At 42.9% G+C, this 21,713-nt stretch overlaps 1 protein-coding gene across 5 annotated transcripts; it reads right to left on the bottom strand.

Annotated features, from left to right (window-relative positions):
- Positions 1-256: 256 nt before the first annotated feature.
- On the bottom strand, positions 257-20,491 carry LOC139366270 (protein MGARP-like). 5 transcript variants are annotated; one of them, XM_071103556.1, is made up of 9 exons: positions 20,284-20,491; positions 17,487-17,587; positions 17,149-17,254; positions 15,937-15,957; positions 9,683-10,075; positions 3,485-3,705; positions 3,085-3,295; positions 2,332-2,380; positions 257-2,077 (listed from the first exon to the last, which is right to left on the bottom strand). In XM_071103556.1, the coding sequence occupies exons 1-8, from the start codon at positions 20,357-20,359 to the stop codon at positions 2,361-2,363; spliced, it is 1,149 nt and encodes a 382-aa protein (XP_070959657.1). In that variant the 5' UTR covers positions 20,360-20,491; the 3' UTR covers positions 257-2,077; positions 2,332-2,360. The 5 variants fall into 5 exon arrangements, with proteins under 5 accessions (XP_070959657.1, XP_070959656.1, XP_070959653.1 ...); XM_071103555.1 differs by having other exon boundaries at positions 3,085-3,705; XM_071103552.1 differs by having other exon boundaries at positions 3,092-3,705.
- Between the last annotated feature and the right edge of the window lie 1,222 nt (positions 20,492-21,713).

Below are 21,713 nucleotides of genomic sequence, written 5' to 3'. Positions count from 1 at the left end.
ATCGATAAATAAATGATTTCAGACACACTTCTGTAAATATAAATTGCTGCATGAATACATCCTTTGTGATTGCTGCATAACTGCCTGAGTATTTCACCATTTTAACTATATATATGGTAGCAATGAGGTTTTGGGGTTTACTACGACAACGATAGTGAATGCTCATATATAGGACATAATTTGTCATGGTGTATTTTCAATAGCAGAGAGGTTTCAAAGTTGACACACACACACAAAATAAAGCTGTAGACAAAACTGAAATATTCCTTTATTTCAGAAAAACAGCAATGTTTCAAATAGTCACAGTTTGTAGCCCATGCTAGGCCAGATGCACAGCGTGAAGCCCTCCACTCACAGGACAAGCCACTATATAGCCCATTCAAAACCTGCCTGCAAACATTAGGTCAGACACACTGAATTATCCCACTCCTTAATTAGGAATGATCCTACATTCACTTCTTAGCAACAGTCTCGGTACCATTTCAAATATACCTAACATTTCAAAAATAAAATATAATATGTGAGGAAAGTGAGAAGAGAACTAGTCCTACAACAAATATGTAGAGTATGTCTACAGTGAAAGCCTTGTAGGGCCTGCAGATTATTTTAACTGGTTCTGACAAAGTTACGAACATGTATTTAGGAATCTAAACTAACTAGTAAATCATTAATTTGAAAAGCTGAAAAAAACATTAAAAACACTCACTGAGCCATATCAAGCGCTGAGTTAACGTATGTCACCACACAAGCCTGACTGCAGAGTAAAAACTGTTTTCATATGACAACAAGCACAACACTCAACTGTTTATACCAGCCTAGGAAAACATGCTATACACTCAAATCATGGCTTTTCCTATTTCAGATTCAGCTTTTCACCACAATAAGCTATAGTGGGTCACTTAAATAAATGGACTATCTAACAGCTGTGTACTCTATAGCCATGGTGCTGAGCAGAGAAAGGCTCTACAACAGAGGGGGAGGGAGAAAGTTAAAAGAGAGATGAAAATGTCTGCCTTATGAAATCTTGAAGAGCGACATCATGGACTACGCAATGGAGTCTAGCTTGAAGAGACATCACCGACTGTAAAAACCTGACTGATTCGTTGTCATGCTCTTTTCCCAATATGAATCACATGTCTGGCATGCAACAGCGAAGGTTTGTTCAACTGTAATACTGCATTAATAAAAGGTCTGTAGATCACAAGCTGGAGGAATACTGAGCTGGTCAGGTAGCCTAATTGATCTGGTCTCCCAAAAACAAGTCAGTGACTCAGAAAGAGTGATTTTTTGATTTGATTTGATTTCCAAAAGCAGTCTGATCGCATTCCCTTTGAGTTAAATACTTGTGATGTTCACATTGGAATCAGCCCAAAGAGTTAGAACATGAGGATAGTTGAAGAATGCTGGTCACATTCCTACCTGGCCATGAGGCAATTGGTGGCTGAGCATCGGATGTGTAGTATTGCCTTGGATGGTGAGAATCAGAAAACACAATTGGAGTGAGTCTAGTGTGAGGTTTCTTGGGTGAAGTAAACTATGACATACTATGCTGTGAGAGTATCCTTAGCCTTCACAGCTGCAACCATACTGAATACTAAGAAAATATAACTCCCATTGAGAGAAAGACAGTCTCCGTTCAAAGGTTGTTTACCAGTAGTAAACTCACAGTTGTTTTGTGACTGTGCGCATCTAAAAAAGGTGAGAAGAGTAATGCATTGTACTATATGACTGACTATCTGCAGTGACACAGGTTCAGTTGTGAAGCCTACATAGATGGACCATTTCTAAACATCTCCAATGTGATACAGGAGGAAGATGTACCTCTTCTTGGAACAGGTGGAGTACATTAGAATAATATATCAGATGTTTGTTGCCATAAAGCAGGCATTATCTGAACATATACACAGACAATTCCCCGATGCAAGACAGGGAGAAAAGTTTTATACAACAGATACAAATCAAGGGTAGACTGTCAGGGGTTAGGGGTCAAAGTGTGTGGAAGGGTTCAAGTGTGGGGGAAGGCACATCCCTTGTCTTCCTCAGAGTAGATATATCATCCAGGGGCTCCAAGTGCTTACTGTGAAGAATAGAATGAGAAGAAAAGTTAAATAAAAACACACGGTATCAAGACTGGTGCATGACAGGCCAGACAGAAAAAGTAATAAACAAGTATGCATCTAATCACCAAGGGAAAAACACTATCGTTTTAGGTTAGACTATGTCCAAAAAGGAAAATGTTTCTTGTGTATTGTAATCTAACCTAAACCTGTGTAGTGTTTTCCCCTGGTGAATAGATGCCTACTTAGAGAAGTGACTACAGAAGTTCAATACCTGTCAGTTGGTTCAACTGCATCTGTATCCTAAGCAGCCGTCGCTTGCCCTGAAGACCAACGTGGTGAGATCACATTAGATCACAATACTCTGACTAACACTGAAATGGCAGTAGCCTGTCAATCTTAAATTTGATACAGGATCACCCGGTTTGTTGCAGGACAAAAATGCAAACGTGTAGTCTATTAAAAGGCTTAAAAAAGGCTTCTGAAGTTTGTAATTTATTTTTAAACATTTCAGACTTAATTTGCCCCAACTAAAAATTTATCAACTTCTACCAAAAACGTCCATGAATTATAATCCACATTTCCGTTTGCTGCGGGATTATTTTCCTGCTGTGAGAAACGGGTCAAGTTAAGATCCTACCTACCTCCAGTATGACTGGTCGCATCATCGGTTACATTTAGCTCAAATAGATCCTTTTCAACAAAATCCTGAATGCCTGTGTGTGCATATATAAAGTGTCAGTCTTATTTTTTTAATAATCTACTCATCCAACTGATCAGACGTTTTCTTTTTGCACCTTTATTTAACTAGGCAAGTCAGTTAAGAACAAATTCTTATTTTCAATGATGGCGTAGGAACAGTGGGTTAACTGCCTGTTCAGGGGCAGAATGACAGATTTTTACCTTGTCAGCTCGGGGATTCGATCTTCCAACCTTTCAGTTCCTAGTCCAACGCTCTAACCACTAGGCTACCTGCTGCTAGGCTAGGTTACCTGATCAGTTGCATCCTGTTAATTTGTCAAATTACCTGTTACCTCAGCAGCAGGGGCCTCGTCTTCGTCTGGGATAATCCTGCCGGTCATGGGGCCAATCCCCAGGACTTTGGGCCTCTTGTCTGACTTGCTCGCTCCGTCCAGCACCACGACAATGTACTCCTTAGCAGCTGGCGTCTCTTCCACCACAGGAGCCGCGTCTGCCTCCACAGGGGCCGCGTCTGCCTCCACAGGGGCCGCGTCTGCCTCCACAGGGGCAGCGTCTGCCTCCACAGGGGCAGCGTCTGCCTCCACAGGGGCAGCGTCTGCCTCCACAGGGGCAGCGTCTGTCTCCACAGGGGCAGCGTCTGCCTCCACAGGGGCAGCGTCTGCCTCCACAGGAGCAGCGTCTGCCTCCACAGGAGCAGCGTCTGCCTCCACAGGAGCAGCGTCTGCCTCCACAGGAGCAGCGTCTGCCTCCACAATCTCTGCTGCGGCAGCCTCAATTGGAGCTTCTTCGACTGCAGTTGGAGCCTCTTCTATGGGTGCGGCCTCGACTGGAGCGGCTTCTTCTGCAGCTGGGGCCTCTACAGGGGCAGCCTCCTTGACTTCTAAAACTACTTCAGCGACTGTTGTCACCGCCAAAGCAGAGGCTGCAGCCATAGCGACTGGTGCCACTGAAAAATAAAACCAAGCGCCGATACATCACTCACACTCATGTTACAAAAAGACTCAATATCTCCAACTCAATCAACATACAGTGCATTCGGAAATTATTCAGACCGCTCAACTTTTTCCACATTGTTACATTACAGCCTAATTCCAAAATGGATTAAATAAATAAAAATCCTCCATCAACACACACAATGACAAAGCAAATACAGTTTTTTTTTTTAAATGAGCAAATATATTAAAAATACAAAACAAATACATAACTATTCAGACCCTTTGCTATGAGACTCGAAATTGAGCTCAGGTGCATCCTGTTTTCATTGATCATTCTTGAGGTGTTTCTACAACTTGGGAGTCCACCTGTGGTAAATTAAATTGATTGGACATGATTTGGAAAGGTACACACCTGTCTATATAAAAGGTCCCACAGTTGACAGTACATGTCAGAGCAAAAACCAAGCCATGAGGTCAAAGGAATTGTCCGTAGAGCTCCGAGACAGGATTCTGTCGAGGCAGAGATCTGGGGAAGGGTACCAAAACATTTCTGCAGCATTAAAAGGTCCCCAAGAACACAGAGGCCTTCATCATTCTTAAATGGAAGAAGTTTGGAACCACCAAGGCTCTCCCTAGAGCTGGCCGCCTGGCCAAACTGAGCAATCGGGGGAGAAGGGCCTTAGTCAGGGAGGGGACCAAGAACCTGATGGTCACTCTGACAGAACTCCAGAGTTCCTCTGTGGTGATGGGAGAACCTTCCAGAAGGACAACCATCTCTGCAGCACTTCACCAATCAGGCCTTTATGGTAGAGTGGCCAGATGGACGCCACTAATCAAGAAAAGGCACAAGGAATCTGCCACAAACACCTAAAAGACTCTCAGACCATGAGAAACAAGATTCTCTGGTCAAAAGAAACCAAGATTGAACTCTTTGGCCTGAATGTCAAGCGTCACATCTAGAGGAAACCAGGCACCGCTCATCACCTGGCCAATACCATTCCTACAGTGAAGCATGGTGGCAGCATCATGTTGTGGGGATGTTTTTCAGTGGCAGGGACTGGGAGACTAGTCAGGATCGAGGGAAAGAGGAACGGTGTAAAGTACAGAGAGATCCTTGATGAAAACCTGCCTCAAAGCGCTCAGACTGGGGCGAAGGAACACCTTCCAACAGGACAACGACCTTAAGCAAAAAGCCAAGACAACGCTGGAGTGGCTTCAGGACAAGTCTCTGATTGTCCTTGAGTGGCCCAGCCAGAGTCAGGACTTGAACATCTCTGGAAAGACCTGAAAATAGCTTGTAGCGACACAACCCATCTAACCTGACAGAGCTTTAGAGGATCTTCAGAGAAGAATGGGAGAAACTCCCCAAATACAGTTGTCTTATTCTCTGTAATACAGAGTACATTGTCGTGGTGCTGGAGGGAGCGAGAAAGTCAGACAAGAGGCCCAAAGTCCTGAGGGTTGGCCCCATAACCGGCAGTTGTAGCGTCATACCCAACAAGACGAGGCTATAATCGCTGCCAAAGGCGCTTCAACAAAGTACTGAGTCAAGGGTCTAACTACTTACAGTACCAGTCAAAAGTTTGGACACACCTAATCATTTCAGGGGTTTTCTTTATTTGTACTATTTTCTACATTGTAGAATAATAGTGAAGACATCAAAACTATGAAATAACATATGTCATCATGTAGTAACCAAAGTTCAATCAAAATATATTTTATATTTCTGATTTTTCAAAGTAGCCAACCTTTGCCTTGCACACTCTAGGCATTCTCTCAACCAGCTTCATGAGGAATGCAACAGTCTGGAAGGAGTTCCCACATATGCTGAGCACTTGTTGGCTGCTTTTCCTTCACTCTGTGCTCCAACTCATCACAAACCATTCCAATTGGGTTGAAGTCAGATGATTGTGGAGGCCAGGTCATCTAGTGCAGCACTCCATCACTCTCCATGGTAAAATAGCCCTTACATAGCCTGGAGGTGTATTTTGGGTCATTGTCCTGTTGTAAAACAAATAATAAGTGCAAACCAGATGGGATGGCTTATCGCTGCAGAATGCTGTGGTAGCCATGCTGGTTACTATTGTCACCAGTAAAGCACCCCCACACCGCCTCCTCCATGCTTTACGGTGGGAACTACACATAAGATCATACGTTCACCTACTCTGCGTCTCACAAAGACACAGCGGATGGAACCAAAAATCTAAAATTTTGACTCATCAGACCAAAGAACAGATTTCCACTGGTCTAATGCCCATTGTTTGTGTTTCTTGGACCAAGCAAGTCACTTCTTCGTAGTGGTTTCTTTGCAGCAATTTGACCATGAAGGCTTGATTCACACAGTCTCCTCTGAACATATGTTATTGAGATGTGTCTGTTACTTGAACTGTGTGAAGCATTTATTTGTGCTGCAATATGAGGTGCAGTCAACTCTAATGAACTTATCCTCTGCAGCAGAGGTAACTCTGGATTTCCTTTTCCTGTGGCGGTCCTCGTGAGAGCCAGATTCATCATAGCACTTGACGGGTTTTGTGACCGCTCTTGAAGTCTTGAAAGGTTCCGGGTTGACTGAACTTCATGTCTTAAAGTAATGATGGACTGTCCTCTCTCTTTTCTTATTTGACCATTTAAGAAATTCCACAAATGGACTTTTAACTAGGCACACCTGTTAATTGAAATGCATTCCAGGTGACTACCTCATGAAGCTGGTTGAGAGAATGCCAAAAGTGTGCAAAGCTGTCTTCAAGGCAAAGGGTGGCTACTTTGAAGAATCTCAAATCTATTTTGATTGTTTCACACTTTTTGGGTTACTACATGATTTCATGTGTTATTTCATAGTTGATGTCTTCACTATTATTCTACAATGAAGAAATAGGAAAAATAAAGAAAAACCCTGGAATGAGTAAGTGCGTCCAAACTTTTGACTGGTACTGTATGTAAATGTGATATTTCAGTTTATTTTTTAATACATTTGCAAACATTTCTAAACCTGTTTTTAATCATGGTGTCTAGATTTTTTTTTTTTTTAAATCAATTTCAGAATAAGGCTGTAACATAACAAAATGTGGAATAAGTCACTGTACCACACTCACCCAATGTAATGTGTAAAAAGGCGACCGAGAAAAACAGAAGCAGTTAGCCATGCCAACATGGAAGTTGTAGTATTTTGTGTACAAATCCCAAGAGATGGTGACACATTCTTGTTTGAAAAGTGCAGTTTAACCAGAAACGTTACCATCACTTGACTTCATGGGTTAGGGAGAATACGAGCAAGTGCAGACAAACACCACTTAGCCATTAGCCAGACAGAAGTCAATGACTTACAGGGAAGCCATGCTAGTTGAAAGACTCAGTGAGACTAATCCGAAAAGGGTAGCTTGAGTTGTACAAATAAAGTAAAAAATCTTTGCAAAAACGAAAGACAAGACAGGCGTTAGCTAGAGCTTCTACAGGGAGAAAAAGGCAATCCGAATGGGTTGAGACTATTTCTTGCATTTGCATCAATATTGTCCAGTTGGAGGTGAATATAGACCTTCACCATGCATTGTGGCATTGACCTCTATTGCATTCATCTCGTTTTCCAAAATTCCCACATTTCAACTAAGACATGTACATTTTGGGGGGGGGCACATTTTTGGTGAATAATGCAAAGCAGAAATGCATTTGACCAATGCAGGCTAGCAGACAATGGAAAGAATGTACCCACCAGAGCACTGAGTGACCGCAGGAGAATGGGTGGTATTGAGTGGGTTAGGATGGAGCCTACAGGTGCAGAATTTCAACCCCTACACAGTGGAGGCTGGTGGGAGAAGCTATAGGACAGGCTCATTTTAAGGTCCTAATGGCATGAATGGAATGGTTTCAAACATATGGAAACCACGTTTGACTCCATTCCATTGAGCCAGTCCTGCTATAGCACCTCCAACCAGCAGTGGCATGGGTGCAGATAGGAGGCATAGCAAAGAAAGGCATTGCCGTGTACCACTACATTGTTCCATTGAGCAGATGAGGGTACAGAAAGTGGTGAAGTTAGTGTCTGGAATAGCATTTAACTGAGCATAAAAATTCCACATAGTGCATGTACGCAGCACAAAATGCCTTGTAAGAATAGAAGTATGATTGAGTCATTTCTAAATGTGAATACAGACATTAAAATAAGTGTATCAGAATATACATGTAAAGACCATCATTTTGCATGTTGCCAACCACCCTTTATAAAAAGAGGCCACCTCAAATAAAATGCCTTCCTGCCAAATATCACAAAGGCGCACACACACACACACCAAACAGGATAATGGTTTGATTTGAAACACATTGGTCTTGACATGTTTTCACAACTAGGGAGATTCTGATTTGTGTACTGCTCTAAAGTAAATAATTTGTCGACTCGTGGGGCAACAGTGCAGAGATCAATTAACTCGTGTCAGTGTGGTGGATTTATCCCCAGGTCCTTAATGGTAAAACTATAGTATATGATATCAAAATATATTATAACGTTTGGTTAAAGGTGTTTTGATATTTACGCAATTATCACATTTATAACATTCTGAAGGCAGATTGTCTCGTCATTTTTCCTTGTGATGGAAACCATTATTTTGGAAAGACACTGGTTTTCTGCAGCCGAAAGCCCTACAAGCGTAGTGTATTAGCGCAAGCAAACCAAATCCAGACAAATGAAACACGGGAGGGGATCTTTCCAGTCTCTCAATACTTTTATTGTTTGGCTCGATGAAATCCCATTACACAACTACTCACTGCGTGAACCAGTTTTTTAAAAAAGAGCAAAATCTGAATGACCACATGGTTGAGTTCATCAAGTTAACCTTACGAGGTCATTCCCTCAAAGTTCCAGTTTTACAGTGGAGAATAAAACACACGGCAACAGTTTGTTGTGTTACAGTCACAGAGCGTGCACAGGTAGGGTTGTCTGTACTAGCAGAAGCTATCACACGGCTGCACGAGATGTGCAGCGGGTTAGGTTAAACAAAGCTTTCATCATTACGTCGGCGTGTACCAACTCAGTGATATCTGGCAGAGAAGCATATTAAAAGAGGCTTAAAAAAGTACAGTAAATGTAATATCTTCCAAATAATCCCTGAGTAGTAGTGATTGGTTAGCCGTGGACTGGGCGTACACATTACAAACAAAATAATCAAATGGCTCATTTGAGGTGTTTTCCTGTTTTTGGTTGCATGCGGCAGCGGGCCTCTGAGGCAAGGCAGGTGAGAGGTTAAAGATTGTTGATACGCTAGGTCAGTGGAGATCATAAACAGATTGGTGAAAGATGAGTGGGCCATGTTTGAGAGGAAGGGAGAAAAGGTCGTTTGGAGGGAGAAGTGATTTGCAGCTGTGTGTTTTTATCCTTACTGTAATGACACAAGGTTGAAACCATTACATCCTTAACTGTGCAAGAGATAGCATTGATGACATCACTGCCACTTTCTAAAGGGTCTCACTGTGGCGATCTGCTGTTCTGTTTGGATTGGGAATTCAGGAAAACACAGCCTCAGCAATGAAAGCTTTTTAGTGCTTTTACCATCTCCAGGAATCACAACAACTATACTGTACATAGCCAGGAGAGACTGAACTACATAAAGTAATCAAACCCCACAAAGTCTGGAAGCTTCTAGTGTGAAGGGGGGGAAATAACAATATTCTAATCAGTCTTCTCACTTTAACTTAATCAGTCATATCATTAATTACACCTCTGCCATCTATATAAACTCTAATAAATAAAATGTGTTCTTTCCAGAGAAGAACCTTTACATCTCAAGAGTCAAGCTCTAAAGTGTTTTTTGGAAAAGGTGGGATCAGTTTTAGGTGGTAATGTATTATATGGTGTGGGTAAATAGTGCACACCTAACCTTCCTCTAGTTGCTTGTCTATCAGTGTGTATGTGTGTTGGGCTGGTGGTGAAGGACAGTGTACGCGCCCGTTACACCGCAGTAACAGCAGCCTCGGGGGCTACCTCCTCCTGTGCGGCCATACCATTGCTCTCTGGCTCTACCACAGCAACTGCTTCCTCGGGGAAGGCGGGCACGGCAATGGCCTCTGCAGCATCCTCAGCATCCTCCACGGCCACTATGACCACTTCCTCTGCTGCCGCCTCTACTTCCTTGGCCACCTCAACGACCTCTTCAGCAACCTCGGCGATGACTTCAGAAGCCTCGGCGACAGCCTCTGCGACCTCCTCCACCACAGTCTCTGCTTCTACTACAGCCACTTCCTCTACTGCTGCCTCCACAGCAGGTTCTTCAGAGACTGCCTCGGTCTCTTCAGCAAGTTCTGCTACGTTTTCCGCCTCAGTCTCTTCAGCTGCAGGCTCCTCTCCAGCAGCCGCCTCCTCTGCTTCCTCCTCTCCATCAGCTACTGCTTCCTCACCTAAAACAGGAGGGAGGGAAAAATGTATAAATCAGTAAAGATGGCATCGATCTTTGAAGGGCACCAACATCACACTGCTCGAGTAAGCCATGCTCTACAACACAATACTCAAAGAAATAAGTGGATTTACAGAGCATGTGAATTACCCTACATAACACCTACAATAACAGAATATTCACATAAAGTCATTTTTCTAAGTCATATCTGATCATGTAGCTCTGATCTAGTTCTGTATCCTGAGCTGCCGTGTGCACAACTACACACTCAATCATACACCACGTCACACATGCCCATGCCACTCCTCTTACCACACCTTCGGCTCATACCACACTCCACCTAGAAGGGGAAAACCCCAGCAAAGCAAATCACTGCAGAGGAGAATTCACGACAGAACCACATGCAAACCCAAAGACAGAAAGGGATGGAAAGAAGAATAAAAACGACAGAGGGAGGCAGGCAAAATTAAAGTGACATAGTGAAGGTAGACAGGGTCAGGTCAGAGGGTAGAGGGTGAGAGGATAAAGATGGCAAATCTTACCATCCAATCAAAGCTACCAGTACCTGGAAATTCCAACAATAACACAGAGACAACCAAGGTGGTTTGTGCACATTTAATTTTAAAATGTACCCATTAACATGAATCCATCCTGGAAGAGGCCACATACAAGAGTTCATCAAATCAAAAATGGGGAAATCCAGCAGAGAAACTTTCAGAAACAGACAATAGTTGAATGTATGGGATGTAGCAGGAAAGTAGAAGAGATTTCCCCCTTTTCAGATTCATCCAAACAGTCCAGTAGGCTATAAAGTCCCCTGACGTGTAGGCAATTTACTTTTACACTGAAAAGAGTAAAAATAGGAGCGTTAGCGGAAAGGGAGGAAGAGAACCTTTAACCAAAATAACTTTAAAATCAGAAAAATGTCACCATTATTGACAATTCAAGTTCAACATCCAAGAATATGATAATCAATTCCCTACGTGATTCTCTTCCTTGTGCAATGCACTGATAATGCTAACAGTGCGTTCGCATTCTAGGTGCATAACCCCCTTAAGGGCGCACTAAGATGACATCACCTGTTGTCTCTGTTTGGTAGCGAATAAAGAGCCTCTAATAAAGAGGTACAGGTTTTAAAGAGGTAAGGGGAGACAGAGGATTAAAAGTGAAAGAGAAGGGGGACATGTTTTGGGATGGATCGTCCAATAGGAAAGGAGTAGTGTCAAGGAGGGGGACCCCCTGTTCTGATTAACAGGTATTTCAGACAAAAGGATAGGTTCGGGTCAGATGGGAGAAGCTGGGTGGGGTGGGATCAGATAGGAAAAAAACTAGTTTCCTTTCAGAATCCAAAGGACCACCAATAAAAATCTATATATCAAAGTCATCAACAGCATTAGTCTCAAGTTTAACAAAATATTTTGTGCAGGCAAACTCATTCCCAAACAGGTCCTGCCAAATATTACCATCAACAGTAGGTTTTACACCAACCAGATGCTTATGGTCCCCTAACAATCTTTCTGGCATTAACCAGGTTTCCAGTCAACCCTTTTATGCACGTTAAGTACATGTCAGAATTAGTTTGACAGGCCTGAATGAAACAGCAAGTCTAAACTTCCCAAATGTCGACAAAACACCGTAGACAAGGTGGGATCTTTGTGTGTCTGTACAATTAATTAGAGAAATGGTGATGAAAATGCTTTTTATGCGCAAATATTGATATAATAACCATCATATTGGAAGTAAACTTGGGAGTCACGCGATGACATGCATTCTACAGTGCCCCGAAACCTGCTCCTTTTACATACTAGACGACCAGTTCTTATAGCCTTTAACCGTACCCTTATCCTACTCTTCCTCTGTTCCTCTAGTGTTGTAGAGGTTAATCCAGGCCCTGCAGTGCCTAGCTCCACTCCCCTTCCCCAGGCGCTCTCATTTGTTGACTTCTGTAACTGTAAAAGCCTTTGTTTCATGCATGTGAACATTGGAAGCCCCCTCCCGAAGTTTGTTATATTCACTGCTTTAGCACACTCTGCCAACCCGGATGCCCTAGCCGTGTCTGAATCCTAGCTTAGGAAGACCATCAAAAACCCTAAAATTTCCATCCTTAACTATAACATTTTCTGACAAGATAGAACTACCAAGGGGGTGGAGTTGCAATCTACTGCAGAGATAGCCTGCAGAATTCTGTCCCCAAACAATTTGAGCTTCTACTTTTAAAAATGTATTTTCCAGAAACAAGTCTCTCACCGTTGCTTCTTGCTATAGACCACCTTCTGCCCCCAGCTGTGCCCTGGACACCATATGTGAATTGATTGCCCCCAATCTATCTTCAGTGCTCGTGCTGTTAGGTGACCTAAACGTAGACATGCTTGACACCCGGCCATCCTACAATCTAAGCAATCTATACTTCAGTGTATTGATTTTAAGAAAGGCATTGATGTTATGGTTAGGTACACGTTGGAGCAACGACAGTCCTTTTTCGCGAAAGCGCACGGCATCGATTATATGCAACGCAGGACACGCTAGATAAACTAGTAATATCATCAACCTTGTGTAGTTATAACTAGTGATTATGATTGATTGATTGTTTTTTATAAGATAAGTTTAATGCTAGCTAGCAACTTACCTTGGCTTCTTACGGCATTTGCGTAACAGGCAGGCTATCTAGATTGCTTAGATTGTGAGGCAGGTGGTTAGAGCGTTGGACTAGTTAACCGTAAGGTTGCAAGATTTGATCCCTGAGCTGACAAGGTAAAAATCTGTAATTCTGTCCCTGAACAAGGCAGTTGACCCACCGTTCCTAGGCTGTCATTGAAAATAAGAATGTGTTCTTAACTGACTTGCCTAGTTAAAAAGATTAAATAAAAAGGTGTAAAAAAATAATAATAATAATTAATTAATTAATTAATTAATTAATTAATTAATTATCGGCAGAATCGGCGTAAAAAATACAGATTTCCGATTGTAATGAAAACTTGAAATCGGCCCTAATTAAATCAGCCATTCCGATTAATCGGTCGACCTCTACTCCAAATACACCTCTGCTGTCTTCAATCAGGATCTCAGCGATCACTGCCTCATTGCCTGCGTCCGTAATGGGTCTGCGGTCAAACGACCTCCCCTCATCATTGTCAAACGCTCCCTAAAACACATCAGCGAGCAGGTCTTTCTTATCAACCTGGCCCGGGTTCTGGGACACTAAAGTCCATGGAGAATAGGAGCACCTTCTCCCAGTTGCCCACTGCACTGAGGCTAGGAAACACTGTCACCACCGATAAATCCACGATAATTGAGAATTTCAATAAGCATTTATCTACGGCTGGCAAGTGTGTCAAATCGGAGGGCCTGTTGTCCGAACCTCTGGCAGTCTCTATGGGGGTTTGAAAATAAAAGAGAGCCGCACACTCTAGGATCTCAGATGCAAAAATGTAATACCAACGTTTCGACAGCCAAGCTGTCTTCATCAGGGTATATATATGGCTCTCTTTTATTTTCAAGTTTCTACTCCGCTAGCCAGCACCTCGTCTTTATAGGTGTGCTTTTCTTTTTCTTCTAGATCAGTCTCTATGGGGGTGCCACAGGGTTAAATTCTCGAGCCAACTCTCTTCTCTGTATACATCGATGATGTCGCTCTTGCTGCTGGTGATTCTCTGAACCACCTCTATGCAGACGACACCATTCTGTATACTGGCCCCTTCCTTGGACAGTGTGTTAACTAACCTCCAGACGAGCTTCAATGCCATACAACTCTCCTTCCATGGCCTAAAACTGCTCTTAAATACAAGTAAAACTAAATGCATGCTCTTCAACTGATCGCTGCCCGCACCTGGCCGCCTGTCCAGCATCACTACTCTGGACGGTTCTGACTTAGAATATATGGACAACTACAAATACCTAGGTGTCTGGTTAGACTAAAATCTCCTTCCAGACTCACATTAAACATCTCCAATCCAAAATTAAATCTGGAATTGATTTCCTATTTCCCAACAAAGCATCCTTCACTCATGCTGCCAAACATCCTCGTAAAACTGACTATCCTACAGATTTTTGATTTCGGCGATGTCATTTACAAAATAGCCTCCAACACTCTACTCAGCAAATTTGATGCAGTCTATCACAGTGCCATCCATTGTCACCAAAGCCCCATATACTACCCACCACTACGACCTGTATGCTCTCGTTGGCTGGCCCTCACTACATATTTGTCGCTGCTACATACAAATCACTGAAGCTGGAGACTCATATCTCCCTCACTAACTTTAAGCACAAGCTGTCAGAGCAGCTCACTGATCACTGCACCTGTACATAGCCCATCTGTAAATAACTAATCCAACTACCTCATCCCCACACTGCCATTTATTTATTTTGCTCCTTTGCACCATAGTATCTCTACTTGCACATTCATCTTCTGCATATCTATCACTCCAGTGTTTAATTGCTATACTGTAATTATTTCGCCACTATGGCCTATTATTGCCTTAACCCCCTTATCCTACCTCATTTGCACACACTAACAATTCCTCTACAATGCAAAACTTTTTCTATTGTATCATTTACAGTGTGTTTGTTTATTCCATGTGTAACTCTCGTGTTGTTGTTGTTGGTGTCGCACTGCTTTGCTTTATCTTGTCCAGGTCGCAGCTGTAAATGAGAACTTGTTCTCAACTAGCTTACCTGGTCAAATAAAGGTGAAGTAAAAATGTTTTAAATGTGAGGTCCTCCCACTACGACTCGGGAAAGCATGCAGTTTATTAGGCTACAGATTAAATATATTATGAACTTCACAGGGTGGTGAAAGTGCAAGGAGATGACCTTGATGCTCCTTTCCAATAAATATTGAGGGTCTTATTCTGGTGACATGAGGATTGATGCTAGGCTGCAGTTTCACAAATTAAAATAATCTTGCTCTATTGTCCATAATAATCTCATGTAGGCTACACCAGCACTGTATTTGTGAGCGGTTGGCTAGAGCGCACATGCAAATACCAGAGTGGGAACATGCGCTATATATCACACAAAAAAAATCTGAAAATGCGATGGAAACCCAATTAACTTGTTGTCTGTACGTGGGAATTTAACCCATGGAAACATCTCTGGTGGGAAAATCCAAATGATATTTTTGCAGACTGTTGCGAACTGGATGGAAACCTAGCTAATGACAGAAAGCCAAGAGCAACTCCAGAAAACTATAAGAGTAGAACCTGTTCTAGACCTGACATTTTATCTGGGTTTCAATTCAAATAAATGAGTTAATCTCAGACAGTTATCCTATTTACACTATGCATTAACACATTAAAGACTAAAAAGGTTAAAAGCACTTAGAACTCGTTGCTGATCAATTCATTGACTGAAGATTGATCAGATGAGGCAAATGGCTCAGGCAGTTATTAACCAGAACAGGGAGACCTTCTAGTGTGGGTGTAAGAATCGATGTGACTGGTGCTCCGCAGTGAATAACCAATGAGGACTAAGGAACCCTATGATGAGTGGAGACGTCACTAATAACCATAAAGTAGATTATCATGGCATTTCACAGCATTTTTTTTTTTTAAATCACTGAAATGCAATACGTGAAGACTCCACCCATTTCTGAATCCACTCCTTTTCGCCAACATTGGTTCTCAGAATGCGTTTTCTGAACACGTCAAGAGGAAAACCTAGGTTTGTGAGTGTAACTATAGAGAAACAGATACATTTCAAGGCAATCAGTGAGAGAGAGTGAAAAAAAATTCAAATCCATGCCAAGGTACGCTTAGTCAGTCTAAAAACTATGTTTCATTGGTCATTCAGAAAGAGTTATTTAACAAGCTGTGAGTTAAAATAAATCAAGGGCATTAGCTATAAAAGCCACACATAGGAACTCACCCTCCTCTTCCTCATCCCTGCCTGGAAACAGACAGAAACGCATTGTCACAGGTTTACATGTGGATTATATGGAGTGTATGATTATAGTGACCCGGCTGATACGTGTATAAATCGTGTATGTATATGAATGAGGTTGGTTGTCTTAGTAGGCATGTCTGATCTGTACCCAGTTATGATATATGATACTGACATGGTGGGTTTTATCTTTACACACTTGTATGAGCGTGACAGCCGTGCGCTTGTGTGAAAGCTGTGTAGTTGGGAGTTTATGGTTATGCTGTAGCCTGCCAAAGTAAACATCCATTACCACTGGACAACAAAAGGTACTGTAATTATACATCTTATCTCAACTGTTTATATAGCAGAAGTAGTCAATTATGGACCTCTCCCAGTATCAATACCCAACTGCCTGGCCACTGTTGGATGACATAATAGCTGGTCATATAAATAGAATGGTATTGGACGAGAGTGTGTTTGTGTTTTCAGGAAGTGATTATAGCAAAAGTGAGGTGTGATAGTGGGATGACTTGAGAACGATATACAGGGCTCTGACAGCTGCCTGGACAGCAATGACCAGAGAACGTGGGGGGGCTGGCTGGCCCGCTTGGCTAAGAGTCAATGGTGGTCTGGCCAAAAGTACTGCCTGCTTGTTTTTGCAGCACACAGAGTTGACTGGGCTGTCCCGTCTGTGTCAACAGTTATTAATAAACTATGACAACGACAGGGGGAGGACGGAGACAACTATCAGTGTGTGTGTGAATTCTAATGAACTCAGCAGGCTGTCTACTGCAGCAGAAAGGCTCTCCCGGGGTGGTGGTGGGGGAGAATAGCCAGGCTATAGTTTTAGGTGCGTGGTCACTCAGTGACATTCCTTGGTCGTAAGTAGAGGATTATCCAGGCCTGCTGTCCCACAAACCCTAGCTTGGATTTCTGCCTCACACAGACAGGACGGCCGTCGAGTTGCACTGCCAACCATGACTCATGAATAGAGAGAGCTGAGGCCACTGAACTGACGGGGGGGGGGGGGGGGGGGGGGGGGGGGGGGTCACAGTCGTTGGACCCATACCAAACAGGGTCTAATCCAATAACCTGGGAGGTGAATGACACGAGGGGTTAGTTGAGGTTGTGAGGTAAGACTATGGGTGAGGTTGTGAGGTAAGACGGTGGGGTGGGTAAGTTGTGAGGTAAGACATTGGGTGAGGTGAGACTTACTCTTGGGGGGCCATGGTTTGGGAACCCACTCGGTCTTGGGACGAGCGTTGATATCCGCTACACGGTCGGTGAATCTGGCGTGGTCTGTGGTCACAGTGCTGTACGTCTGTTAGAAGAAACAAAAGATCAATGCTCAAAATAGTTACATATTTTCCTCTACCAATGAAACACATAACAGTCTTCTGAGGGCAACTTTAGACATGTAACAGAATAAAAGAGCACATTATAAAGTTCAAGGTTTATGGGAAAGGCCAGTCTGGTATTGTTTTTCCCCCTATGAGCTACGTCATCTAAAAACTCAAACAGATCAAAGTAAAAATGGACAAGTGTAGACTCACATAGGCGACAGCTCCAGCGAAGGCCCCACCACACAGCAGGGCATAGATGATGTTATCACCAGTACCACCGGGGAGCGACGACATCTGTCGCCGTGGCAGTACTACAACAAAAAAACAATAAAGGTCACCAGTTAGGTAAAGGTCACCCGGCCTTCAGAGGTAATCAGGAAACACGGTAGATGTCACAGGATATTCAACATTTGATCTTGACCCCACAAGATTGGTTTAAAAAGATTACAATAGGACAGACCTAATGCAGTGAGAGGGAAGCATGAGGACAGAGGATTTGTTGAAGCATGAGCCCTGGATTTTTATTGGATTAGGTGGAATGGGTTTAGGTGTCCAGGAATATGCCTGTCAGAGCTCATTTGACTCCAACTGAAAAACAGTGCTCGGCTGGTAGAACGCCAACCAGACTAACACTAGGCAAAAGGAATAAAGTGAAATAGGCTAGTGTAAAATAAAAGTTTAGTCGAATTCGAGCTAACGTAAATTTGCCTAGAAGGTCAGTGCAATAGCAATATTCAACAGCAGGTCAAATGACCCACCACCAATTTTCATCTTTCTCCTGCAGCATATTTTTTATGATAATCAGCACAAGGGGGTGCTTTGTCATTTGACACAAACGCCATAGACGCGGACAATCTTACACACCACTTAGAACACCACAAACACGCACCTCTAGACGATTGTTTTTGTGACGGACACACACAACCCTTCGAAGACAGACATGCATATACAGCCATCGTGCAGACAGACTTGCACAAAAACAGTGTCACAGCTTTGCCGCGGTGAAAATAAAAATGTGTCAAGTAGCTACAGTTGAGGACACAATGTACAGCAAGTCACTCCCCGGTTTCACTTGTACAGCAAACAAGCACACCCCAAACTAACAGGAGAGCCTGCAAGCCTTTCACATTGAGTGAGCATACGTGGGGGACCAGTTATTTAGGCTCAAATTAAGTTCAGTCTAGATTTTAGTCTAGACATAACTAGTTCCATTGGAAGAGCACCAGTAGGTTCTCCTTTCAAAAATGAACACCCCGATGACAAAACAGGGAGTGTCACTGCAGGGGAATTTTAACCCTCAAAGTTCTCATCCCTATGATCCAATCACTGTGGCCCTACCTCTGTAACAAGGCTCTAGACCAGCTAATCTGTTCAACCCCCACTGCAGTCCCAGGGTTATAGTGGCGTGGGATTGTGATAACACAAGTGGCCGTGGATCAATGTCATAGGATTAAGCTATGATACCCGCTCTGTGGCTCAGTACTGGTCAAGGGAGGGGAGTGGGCAGGAAGGGTCCCACTGCGATAACAGGAGTCCCTTTTGTGAATGTAGAGTTGTATGCTGTACAAACGCAAATCAGGGGCCAATGTTGTGTAATCTCCTAAAATGCCACCAATGGTGTTTGGCAGCAGGACATCGGACAAGCTCATATTTGTGTGTGTGTGTCAGTGGGGAGAATGCTGGAGCAAAAGCACAAGGCATGTCATGTTGCTATCTTTGCTTAGCCCTTGGGCCATTTCTAAGAGTAGCTAAACCAGTTTCTGCAGGGGCTACAGCAAAGAATGAGGAATGCCATCGTGCCAACAAACAGTGTGTAGATTCCACTGAAAGGTGAAGGAAAATAGTGCAAGGTAAAAACTAGGGGGATTGATCATTTAGTATGTTTTTCTCTCAGAAGCTTACCTGTAAATAACTACCAAATTAAAAAGAAACACTTGATTAATGCGAAGTATGTTGAAAAAAAGGTGTGGTTCCTGAGTTAATTAAGCAATTAACATCCCATCATGCTTAAGGTCATGTATAAAAACGCCCAGTTCTAGCTTGTTTACATGATTTTGGCAGTTACCTGTTGTTGTCAGCACATGGTTGTCTGATTTCTTGAATCTATGCCTATTGAATGATTTTATATTAAGGTTTAAAGCGGCGTCGAAATGCAATGAGTTACCGTTTTCTGTTCAGAAGAATGCAAGTTCATTGGTGCGTGGTCCCGCAGAGGGCGCTGTATGGTGACGCGTGCTTTTGTCCGCAGTCCATACATTGAGACGCCAGTGACACGTTCTCTACCACGTGAGCCAAAGTAGGAACCTTATGTATGCCACCTCCGATTTAGTTAAGGTCAAATATTAAGGATGTTTAATAACAATAAGGTTATGTAACCAGTTGTTACCTTCCAAGCTCGTGGTTCGTAACTACAGTTAAAATGTATGATATGCACACCTAGGCCATCGTCCTCAACAAAAGTGACAAGCTGGTACCGACAAGGAAACAAAGTAATTCACGATAGGATTAAATATTTGTTGGCACAGTCCACCACGGAGTCTGCATAGTAACACTTGCACTTCGTTTCGTAACAAAATTACATGGGCCCATCTTGTTTGGTTTGGATAATTTGAGGGAGTGGATTGGACATGGAGAAAACAAGTTTCTCTTTAAACCGTGTAATTTAACAATTTAACGCTCCAATATCAAAATTAACACAATGAAAAGATTTAGAACATAATTAATTGGCCAACATTCCAATTGACCTTCACGTCCCTTGTACTGTAAAACAGGTGCCATCTTTCAAATTTGGGATGAGACGGTTTCAGTAAAGCCAAACCACATGAGAACAAAATGTTATATTCTGAAATGTACGAATATTCCTCTACCCATAGGCTACCCTTAGCTTATACATACAGAGGAAAGAAAAGCCAACAGGGATACACAGTTGCCATCTTGTATCATGTAACGTTACAACTTTAATGTGGTAAGACTTCGCTATCATTTGAACCGATTTTGTCATACTCACCATCTCTAGATAACTGGTAGGCTGACTTCCTTGCCAAATGCCCACATCTTTGCCAGGCCGTTCTGCAGAGAAACATCGCTATGCGCTATCCAAAAGCTACCAGAGGAATGCAGCGTGCGCCGAAGCGAGGGAGGGCAGAATGACTGGCTGGAGATGACAGGGTATGCGAGCCTGTGATGAACGAAGCAGAGCCCTATCTCACTTGTGCTTAGCACTGGATGTGTGGTAGTGATGGCTCGTTCGCGAACGAGTCGGCTCTAAGAGCCGGCTCTTGTAGGTGAACGTTGGGAGCCGGCTCGCATATCAGAAGTGCCGAATCTATTCATAAAACAATTAAGATATGAATAATCAAAATATTTACATTCATATAATTAACTAATTCATTGACTAAAACGATTGCCACCGATTTCCAGCCATTTTCGATCGTGGAGGACATAGTTTTTTTAAAATTATAGCAAGAGTCTAAATCCAATTAACACAATTCCAAGCAGGAAAACCCTTTCAAAATCACTTATTCCACAACTGTATGAGAGCACACAGGCGTCAGTGCGGGAAAGAGTCCAAAAAGCTACTGCAGCTTGCCTTACCACTGACTGCTGGACATCAAGGGTAACCACTTCGTACCTGTCGGTTACATGTCACTTCATTGAAGATTTTGATGTCGAGCTGTCTTCTGGACTGCTTTGAGTTCAGTGACAGACACACCAGAGAACTTGGCAGAGGAACTGTTGAGAGTGGCCAGAGAATGGCAAGTAGATGGAAAAGTGGTATGTTGTGTTAGCGACAATGCAGCTAACATAACCAAAGCCATGGACATTTTACAATTTACCCATCATCCATGTCTTGCCCACACAATCCACCTGATCGTAAGAGATGCTCTGAAGGTGAAGACCACTGTGGACAAAGTGAAAGCAGCTGTGGAGTACTTCCACAGGACCACAGTAGGTGCTGAAAAACTAAAGTCTACACAAAGCCAGATGGGGATGCCTGAGCTGAGGCCTGAACAAGACTGCACTACAAGGTGGAATTCAACATGTTATATGTTTAAGCGGTTTCTTGAGTCAAAGGATGCCATCATCTCTACCCTGACCATTGTCAATGCACCTGATGATGCTCTGACCCAAGAGGATTGGGAGGTGGAGGAGGAGGTGTGCAGAGTCCTGGAACCCTTTGAGCAGGTCACTGTGGAGATCAGTGGAGAGAGGTACAGTAAGCAGTTATTACTACATCATTTAATCCAGTATTATATATGTAGATGAGAATGTAGTATCAGTAGACAAACATAAACCTGAACTAATAAGTTACTGTTCTCTCTTTTCAGCTATGTGACATCCTCAAATGATACTCCTGTGTAAGGGTCTGCAGTGAATCACAGCCAGCCGCCAGAGAGAAGCAAATGTAACCACTCGACATGTGACAGAGTTGATGGA

Source organism: Oncorhynchus clarkii, chromosome 14 (assembly GCF_045791955.1).
Source record: "Oncorhynchus clarkii lewisi isolate Uvic-CL-2024 chromosome 14, UVic_Ocla_1.0, whole genome shotgun sequence".
In the NCBI taxonomy this organism is placed as follows: domain Eukaryota; kingdom Metazoa; phylum Chordata; class Actinopteri; order Salmoniformes; family Salmonidae; genus Oncorhynchus; species Oncorhynchus clarkii.
This window is presented reverse-complemented; position numbering and strand designations above follow the sequence as displayed.

What these genes read in the sequence shown, in the direction of transcription:
- LOC139366270 (XM_071103552.1), bottom strand. Translation starts at nt 20,359, where the DNA reads ATGTTTCTCTGCAGAACGGCCTGGCAAAGATGTGGGCATTTGGCAAGG. An exon ending in CTACCAGTTATCTAGAGATG is followed by an intron (nt 17,588 to 20,283) that starts GTGAGTATGACA and finishes TTTTTGTTGTAG; the next exon opens with TACTGCCACGGCGACAGATG. An exon ending in TCGCTGGAGCTGTCGCCTAT is followed by an intron (nt 17,255 to 17,486) that starts GTGAGTCTACAC and finishes TTCTTCTAACAG; the next exon opens with ACGTACAGCACTGTGACCAC.